The sequence below is a fragment of the Cyprinodon variegatus genome, unplaced genomic scaffold, assembly GCF_000732505.1.
Source record: "Cyprinodon variegatus isolate N-32 unplaced genomic scaffold, C_variegatus-1.0 Scaffold464, whole genome shotgun sequence".
In the NCBI taxonomy this organism is placed as follows: Eukaryota; Metazoa; Chordata; class Actinopteri; order Cyprinodontiformes; family Cyprinodontidae; genus Cyprinodon; species Cyprinodon variegatus.
In genome coordinates, this window is record NW_015150917.1 from 592,206 (window position 1) to 602,144 (window position 9,939).

Below are 9,939 nucleotides of genomic sequence, written 5' to 3' on the forward strand. Positions count from 1 at the left end.
TCATCGGGCTCAAATTGTGAAAGACTGGTTCAGGGAGCATGACACATCATTTTCACACATGGATTGGCCACCACAGAGACCAGACCTGAACCCCAATGAGAATCTCTGGGATGTGCTAGAGAGGGCTTTGCGCAGCGGTCAGACTCTACCATCATCAATTCAAGATCTTGGTGAAAAATTAATGCAACACTGGATAAAAATAAATCTTCTGACATTGAAGAAGCTTATCGAAACAATGCAACAGCAAATGCGTGCCGTAATCAAAGCTAAAGGCGATCCAACAAAGTATTAAAGTGAGTGACCTTTTTTTTTGGTGGCGACTTTTTTTTTTGGCCAGGTAGTGTAGTTTGTAAACAGCTTTATACTAAACATTTCATACATGGTCCTGTTTATCATTGTTGTCAAAATATTTAATAGTTAAATTTTAAACATTTTTAGGGTATATAATGAAGGGAAATGACAACTAGATATTTCTTAATAATTTCCCATTATATAGAAAAATTGTAGAAACAATACTGTATAATTAGTAAAGTCACAGCTTGCTTCCATGTAAACACAGAAAAATAGCAAACTGCCAACAAAGCAGACCCCAGTAGTCAAAACTTACCCATGGCTACTTCCTATTCATATCCAGCTGATAATGCAACACAAAGCACAACCATGACCTGCACTTCCTTTGCAGCCATATTCCTTTAAAACCTTCAGCACGTTGCAGTTCTCTTCCACCCTCCTTTAGTGAAGACAAATTAAGCCATTTTCTCTATTGTTTTACATAGTTTAGTAAAATCTGTCCATAATCTGCCATAAAGCCAACTTAAAACCCTTCTTAGAAGTCTTTTGCCACAAGAAATCACAATAATGTCAATTTAGAACATAGTTGTCTTTAGGTACTTTACAAAAAGAAAAAAATATCAACTCTAACCAATACCAACAGATTTAAAGTCAAGCTCATAGAGTCTAAACAATCTTTCATGGCTTACTGATTTTTATTACGTAAAACTTCAGTCCGAATTTTTGCATAGTTTTAGTTCTGGCTCTATAGTCGGCATAAAAGGAACTCTAAGGTCACCTTTTTAAAGTCCTTCCATTTCCTCTGTGTGGTGACACACAGTTTGTAATAATAGGCTGGCAGTGTGCTGTCACAACACTCATTAACTCTGCAGCAGCAAGAGCTCCATTGGTTGCCATAGTGAGCTGGTAAGCTGCTCTAAAAAAGGAGAGTGGCAGGACAGAAACAAAAAGATGATGAGCCAGATGAGCACGCACGCATAAACACACCCTCGCACTCAGGTGGAAACAACAGAGGAGGCATGAAACGATCTGTCATCAGTGTGCACTCTCATGCTCCACCATTCAGCGTCCCAATAACACAAGTGCACGCATCTATTGCCTCGGCTTTTCTGTCAATGGAACACTAAACTAATGCTTAGCCTTCTTCCACACGAAACAATCCCAGCACCATCACTGTCATTTTTCTGTCATGTGCCTGGAAATTACACAATCAAACTGCAATTTCCTGCCAATTTCCCCTGGTTTGCACCTCTGGGTAAAAAAGAACAACAGATCAATAGTGCAGAAATTAATGATGACTGTAGACTCAAGGTGTCATTCTAACTACCATTTTCTCAGATAAGTGCCTGAATAATCACCTTCAAAGTCATTAAGAGTGATGACTAAAGTTACAAATATTTTCATTTTTCCCTCTTCAGAATTATTGTTATGTATCAGATGTGCTTTAGTCAAAAAACCTTCATCTTCTCTTAGAGGTTAGTTCTCAGGCTGCATAATGAGCCGTCAGTTTGTCGGAGAAAATTTGTACATCGTTTAAAGAAAAATATAGCAGATGTCACAACATTGAAGATAAAATGTACATGAAGTATAGTGTGCCCCCCCAAAAACACGCTTACCTGAATGACACCACCTCCGTGGCCATGTGTCCCCGCTATAAAACTCTCAGGCAGGTGCAGCATCTTCCCAAGCCAATCTAGCATCACTGTCTCCAACTCTGTGCAAGCTGGACTGGCAGCCTAAACACAATTTCAAGTAAATACTTAAAAAAAGGCTTGTTTTTTTCTGTGGATAGAAGATGAAAATTGTCTGGAATCACAGAGAGCTGGGATTGTTTTCTCATTACCCAGGAAAATCCAATGCAGCCGATGGCCCCACACAGCATATCAGCCAGCATAGCAGGGTAAGAGGAAGCTGCTGGAAAGTAAGCAAAGAAGTTTGGGCTGTGCCAGTGGGTGATCTGAAAAGCAAAGATAGGAGAAACTATGAAAAGCTACACATTGCAAATGGTAAATAGTTGAACTGTCTAAAACTTGTGTTTTTGTAACACATCTACCTGCATTACCAAGTTAGTACTTTTCCCAAACCTGCTATATTAAAGGACTGGTGTTGTAGATTTGTAGAAAGCATCTTTTTGGTTATTGATTAATTACATGATTAAACTTTTATGTGTAAAGTGTTATAAAAAATAAAGGAAAGAAATGAGAGAGATTACATGTTTTTGTTTTGTTGAAACCTTTGTTTAAAGAAGTCAGAATTGTTGGAGTCTTTGGAGGCTTAATTGTATTATAGAAAAATCTACAATAATTTGCCTACGGCTATCGCAATCAGATTTTCTTTGGGTTTTTTTTTTTTTTTTTTTCAGGTGTGTTGTTGTTAACTCTCCTAAAAGGCAGATGATGCTGGAATACTGGAGCCCAGAGTGGTGAGAGATTGTTTTTTTTGTTTTGTTTTTTAAATGGAGTAAAGAGAAGTACAGAACTGGATGCATGTATCAGGTTTACTTTGAATACAGAGTGAACAAGTGTTATAAGTGAAACCTATTTTATATAACCTGTGACCCATTTAGTGATATCTATAGATTACTCTGAACTGAACCATTTGAAGATTGGAGCCATCAGAAAAATATCTAATCACTCCAAACTAAAACTGCCATTTTATTATTGGGACTGCTATTGATTGAACAAATAATGAAAATGCTTTCTGTATCTTATATAATGTTATTCGATATTGATTGTAAGAATAAGGCTATATGTTTCAACCAGATCGAAAGATGTTGTCGTAGTTATTCATGTGCTTTAAATGGGTTATACCCCCACTAACCCAGGAGTTAAAGTGTAAAGTGGATTTATTCATTTTGAAATCAGAATTGTGCCAGATAGGACTGTTTATGATGGTGTATTGTTAGTAATGGGATCAATTTTCCACCAGGCTCTAACACCTCCAGAAATTGCTGGTGTCTTGAAACAGGGATAATTTTTTTAACGAATTCACTTCACTAATGTAAGTCTGATATAGAAAGTTTCTTGCGTTATAATTGTTTACGATTGAGCCATTTATTTAATGAAATTGGGTACGTATCCGTTGAAGTATGTAAAATAGTCAAATCTTATATAGGAAGTTAGGAGCTTAAAGCCCTCCTATATTATTTAACAGTCTTAATATTGTGAGTTTAATTCTAGGCTGGTTATTTTTACAGAGATTTTATGGGATGGAACATTGTTTGAACGAATAAAAAAAGCATGTGTCGTCACCTCACCCCTGGCATTATGACTCTCTCCACATCATGCATTATTTCTTCATAACTCTCAGGCTCAAGTGGGGCCTCCGTAGGGATTAAAGAACGGAGATATCCGGGTTCCAGATCTGGGTAGACTGGTCGCTGTTCTATATTTTCCAAGTAGTCTGCCACATAGTCGACCATCTCCTTGCCTCTGCGTCGAAACTCTGCAGCATCCATGATACTACAGGGAAAGAATAAAGATTAGGGAGTAGCCTGCAGGTGTGGTTGGTGTTTCAAGAGTCTGAATGTGACTACTTAAGGATTTCTGACAATTTAGAAAAGGACAAAAAACACAAAAACACACTGGACCTCTCAAGATTAACCTTTGTTCTGTGTGTTGCAGGGATTGAATGGTCTTAACCAGCTTTTTGGTACAAGAATGCTTTAGGAGCATATTTGCTACTAGAGTTGAATATTTTATAAAGGTCAGAACCTCTAATAATACAATCCTTTCACATATAGAACAGTTTTATTCGCTATTATTGGGACATTGGTAAAGATGTTTGAAAAGCCTAATTGTAATCACACGTTCACTGATTCAGGTATGAGTGAGTGTGTTTATGTGTCTCTGTGTCGTCAACTGTCTTTTGGCCAAAGACTGACCATAATCAACAAGGAGAAAAAGATGGAAGGATGGAAAGATATGATAATTCTTTATCTTTCAGGCAAACACATTTTTTAAAGTTAAAACAAACATTGATTTTGTTTAAACATCTACAGGCTGCATATCTTTATTCTGAAATATGTATATAATTAAATAATATAATTGAATATTTCTTAGGAAACACACTGATATTCCAAGGAAAGAATTAACAGAACAAAAAAAAAAGTTATACAATTTTTTTTCTAAGTAGAGCAAGGAACATCAATAATGAAAAAGTTACAGTGCATTAAAATTCAAACTTAAGTCACTTCAGTTAAGAAAGCAATTTATGTTATATACAAGAATAAAAAAACAACAATCATATATTTCAAGGTAATTTGAATTTTTCTAATCACAGTGCTGAATCTATGAAATCAAATTGTAAACAGAATTTATCATTTAGGTATAATTGATTTTAAAAGGTTTAGACAGTAGGGCTAAGAGACTGAGAAGAGTTAACATATTAACACCATTATTGATTATATGCCTGGTTCAAACAGTTCATAGTTACAGAATAGTCTTGATAAAAAGCACTAAAACTTAGAAAATTATGTTTTTATGATACCAAAGGTTTTTATAATGCAATAATTTAAAAGGAATTTGACCCCATTCATGGAAATGGGTCCAAAAAGACTACGAAGCTCTTCGGGTAAAAAGTGCAGTCTCTGATAAAGTTCAGAAACCAGTTATTTAATGGTGCCAATAAGCAGAGAGATTCCCAATCTAGCATAAGAAGCAGTTCATCTTCATGTTTTGGCAGCCTGACCACCATTGCTAATGTTCCTTATCCTGTCCATGGATACCACAGCCACACAACAAAAGAGGTTATGTACTTTGATCTGGAGATCATCGTGGACTTCTGGAAGAACCGGCCTAACCACGCTCCACTGCTCATCAACAGCTCAGCTGCAGAGGGACTGCAAACACCACCTCACTGGTCAAAAGAGCACTAAAGCGCATGTACTTCCTGCAGAGGATGAGGAGAGCCCACCTGCCCCCACCCATCCTCAACACCTTCTAGCACCATAGAGAACGTTCTGACCAGCTGTCTTACTGTGTGGTGTGGAGGCTGCAGCGCCTCAGACTGGAAGAAGGTGAGAAGAGCAGTAAGAACAGCAGAGAGGATCATCGGGGTTCCTCTTTCCTCCATTAATGACATTTCATCCCAGCGCTGCGTGTTCCGAGCCCATAACATTATCAATGACCCCTCACCCCCCACAAAGGACTGTTCTCCCTGCTGCCCTCTGCGAATAGACTTCGAAGCATCCGATGCAGGTCCAGCAGATTCCAGAAAAGTTTCTTCCCCACTGCCATATAGACTGCTGAATGTTTTGTCAAATTGTCTTTTTTTTTTTTTTTTTTTAACCCTGAATGTTGGAAGCTGTAAATCATATACAGTTGTATGTTTACATTTATCACGGCTGCTTACATTTTATCACTACTGCACTTTAAAAATGAAAATGTCTTGAGAGCTGTTTTTGTATACACTCTGCATGTAAAAAATGACAATAAAATTTGTCTAAGTAAGTCCCTCTTCAATGCCCCTATACAGCAGAGCTGCAGGTACTGAAGCAGCAAAGGCAACATTCTCAGGTCAAATGTGGTTTGCAGGTCCACCACTGCATGAACAGTGAGCACGGCTGCTTCTTAAATACCATAACAAACAAGACTAATGTTGTTAAAATTGATATCTAGTATGAGTAGACGTGTCTGCATTAACACTAATGCAGCAGTGCTCTAACAATGACATTCTAATATTTAAACATACATGTTTCATCTATTTTTATATCACACTAATGGGACTTATGGGCAGGAAGGCCAATTTCTTTTTGACATTATTTTTATTTTTAAATGTAATGACAGAAATTAAGGTTGGTTTTGACCCCTATTATGGGGTTGAATTTTGGTAGTGAAAAGTAGTCCATTCAGTGCCCCATAAAGGGTTAAGTGTGTCATTTTTTTAATGAATAACTTGATCGTTGACCTCCTTACTTCAGCAACATTCATTACACCTACTTCAGAAGCTTGGCAGACTTTTCTCAGACTATTCACATTTAATATTCTCTTTTTAAAAAGTCTAGACACATGATAAATACTTTAGTAAAATAAAACAAACCCGGGTATCACCCATCCACATGCAGCTGACCCAGAAGTGAGCAAAGCTAATGCTTGTGGGCAAATGCAGCATCATAGGGACAATTTAATTTGATGGTTGGGGAAAAGGTTGGACCTTATTCTCCTGCACATTTCTGTCGTACCGCCTGTTTAAACAGTATAATAGCAAATGAACATTGCCCCCTGCACCATGTCATTGCCTTATCATTCAACAAGTGTTACAGTGCAGTACTTCATTGTTGTTGAGCAGCAAACCCCTTATCCAAAGCATTATCTCAAATAGGATTAGACATGCTGTATGGATGTGTGTGCGTGTGTGTGTGTTTACTCACACTTTCAGATCCAGAGAGCTTCACCAGCACTGTTTGGAGAGTAAATCTTCGTTTCCTTTATTTCGAGTCCAGAAGCAGTCAAACGGACAGCCAGGCACGTGTTGAATGTATTTCTGTGTGTAAGCAGACCAGGAGACATTTGCTCCTTTTATCTTGCCTCTTACCACCCCCATCCCACCAACCCCGACGAGGCCAACCAATGGGAAAGGGGCTCATAGACAACGCAAGACAGAGTGATTCATAATGTGTTCCTAACTAAAACCACCCATAGATGAAAGGCATTTACCTTTAAATATACTTCAAAAATAATATACTATGCAAGGTCCACATGTACCAACAAGAAAAACATTTATTTTTATTTATTTAAAGCTACTGTGCCTGTAAGAAGTTTATATACATTTTAATCAGCGTAACAATCATGTTTAGTTTGGAAATCGAAATGTTTATATTACATTTGTGTTTCTTATCCAGGCTGGAATTATTGTAAAACATATCTTTAATCAGTCTATTCTCTACTTCATATTGGCATGAAATTATACATTCAGACTCAATTATATTTATACAACACTTATACTTATTTAACTGGCTGAAGCAGGTGACATGAAAACCACATCTTTGTTAACCGTCAACAAAGTTCTGGTATATTTTTCTAGAATATTTAACCATTTTTCCTGGTAGAAGAAGAGGAGCTCCTTTAGAAACTATTAGTTTTCTGTTATAGATTGAGCTTTTAAGAAAAGTCTATAATTTTTCCTTGAAGCAAGGAATCAGGCAGTGCTAACAGGTTTACATTAACCTTATTTGTTAATTTATCATAGAACCCATTTTGATGTATGTTAAGGATCATTGTTTTATTGGAACATCCAAATGCAAGCAGTTTTCATTCATTGTACCTAAACTGCCATTTCTGGAACCACAAAGGTTTAACTTTTGTTGTTAAAACATCAGTAAAGCAATGTGTCCTGTATTCCGAAAAAGTTTAAAACTAAACAATCCACTGGACTTAGTTACCGAGTTTGAAGACACTGCGCCTCTCATCCAGGAAGCTTTTTTCAATTCAAAATGTCAGAATCAGCATTGAGTTCAAAGCTTTATAAAGTTTTTTTGGAATGACTATGACCTGGATGACTGAGAATCTTCACCTGTATATTGAATCCCGTCGTTGATTTCATGACTCTGTTTGTGGTCCTTGATCAGTAAGAAGGTACCCTATTGGGTCTTGAGATCAGGGGCACAGATGGGGGGCCAATCATTACCCAATGATACCCAATGATCATTGGCCACCCCTGTGTAAGGGTGATTGGGTAAGGGCCATGGCCATCCTTACCCCATGGCAGCAGTAATACTTTTAAGTGATACTACAGTAATACTCTCAATATTCAAAACATGTGAATTTTTCATAGATTAACAATTACTTGACAACAAAAACACTGTGGTTAATTATGCACATCAATATACTAACATTAAAGATAAGTACAGAATTCATGCTCTTGTCAGAACTAGGTTTTGTGTTATATGGGGTAAAGAGAAAGTGCAAATCATTTAGGAGTCTTCAGTTAAATCATTGATAAATAACTACTCTTATAAAAACTTAGTAAATAAACAACTTTTTGTAGGTATTAGTGGTTGTAAATATAAATTTTATACAGGATGATTACTGATAAAAGTAGGTAAGTAATGACAATGGAAAAGATGTTGGACCCAGAACTCAAACCTGAAAGAACTTTATCCTCCATATCTTTTATCGAGATGGATTTTAAATATATGCCTCTATTTGTTAGCAAAGGCTGTAGGAGAGTATAGTTTGTCTTTATTTGGAAAATATGGTTGTTATGGTTGTTCATTTTCCTGTTGGATATATATAGATTAAACCTAAGGTTCTGGTGCCAATCCGATTTCAGCCACCCTTCAGTGTACATTGGTTACTGCCTGGCCACCCTTATAAAAATGCCCTGGCTACGCCTCTACTTGAGATCCACTACAGAGTCGAACTAAACAATAAACACTTATTTTTAGAAAAGCATCATTAAACTATGCAAAAAATCAGCTATTTTGGTTGTTGATGCAGTTTCTATATTCTTTACACCCTTGTTAATTGATTTTATAAAAATGTTTGTATGCCTAACTAACAGATTAGGTCATGCGTCGACTCTGATCAGGTTTGTGGGTCATAAGTTGAAAAGTTTGGAGGCTTCCTATCTAGAAGCACTTACCATGAAATAGACCCTGAGCATGGTACTATCAACACTATGAAACTGAAATTGAGATAGTGAGTAAGTAATGTATTTGGTCTATGGAAATGTGAGGGAACATCTGAGGGAACCACAGACTATCCAGACTTTTAAAAAAGGATTAAAAACCTTTCTTTTTAGCAGAACTTACGACCGTTAACCTTTTATAATTATGCTACCTACTTATTTATTCATATGTACATTACAATGATGTTTAGTTTTAAATGTGTTTTCTTTTAGCTTTCTATGATGATTTTACCTGTAGCACTTTTAGATTTTTATTAAATGTAAAGTGCATTACTGATAAAATTCATTATTGTTATTATTATTATTGGTTCTGAAAGACTCACCTATACTCATTTAAACATCTTTTCTGTATTTTCTTCCAAACAGCCCAATATTTCTCTTGTCTGAGCATAAATGTTTTCTCCTATTGGGCATTTAGGTTTGAAGCAAGTCTTTCTTTGTCTACACCCTCTCTGTACATATTTGTCTAAAATGTCCTTCTCTGTGGACACCGAAAAAGTATTGGCACCATAAAACTTTTTACTCCAGTCCTTAAATACCAGCAGCATAACCAGTAGCACTTAAACTAGACTTTAGCCCCTTAAGGAGGCAGAGAAAGTGTTACAGAATCAGCGCTGAGGCTTTTGCAATGATGCAAAGTGCAGGCAGTCCAATGTTCAAAAAGGTCTCCATCTCCAAAATCACTAACCTTTAAATTCTAGGACTTTAAGGGAGGCTGGGCACATACTCACATGTATTGGTAAATCAAAATATGCCACCTTACAGGTGTAAATATTAGGAAGCAGTGAACACACGGTTCCTCTGGAGCATGCACACAGTGTTCTATCCTCCCCACTGTTTTGTTTTATTACAAAACCTCAAGTGAACTTTCTTATCCAGGGATTTCCAAAGTGTGGGAGAGTCTGCCTCCCTTCAAAGAGCCACTATGCACCTTCAACTAAATTATAGCTTTTCTTTCCTCCATTTGATGTTGAAGAAATTCTTATTTTTCACACTTTACATCAGCTTTAAAACAGACCA

The 9,939-nt window shown here is 36.8% G+C and overlaps 1 protein-coding gene across 1 annotated transcript in view; it reads right to left on the reverse strand.

Moving 5' to 3' along the window:
- ddc (dopa decarboxylase) overlaps positions 1 to 6,782 on the reverse strand; it is a 27,387-nt gene extending 20,605 nt beyond the window's left edge. Inside the window, exons 1-4 of the mRNA XM_015389530.1 lie at positions 6,662 to 6,782; positions 3,548 to 3,752; positions 2,135 to 2,248; positions 1,908 to 2,027 (exon numbers count right to left, since the gene is read on the reverse strand). Of these exons, the coding sequence (XP_015245016.1) occupies positions 1,908 to 2,027; positions 2,135 to 2,248; positions 3,548 to 3,748 (435 nt within the window). The 5' untranslated portion in view covers positions 3,749 to 3,752; positions 6,662 to 6,782. The remainder of the gene's footprint in view (positions 1 to 1,907; positions 2,028 to 2,134; positions 2,249 to 3,547; positions 3,753 to 6,661) is intronic.
- Positions 6,783 to 9,939: the final 3,157 nt, after the last annotated feature.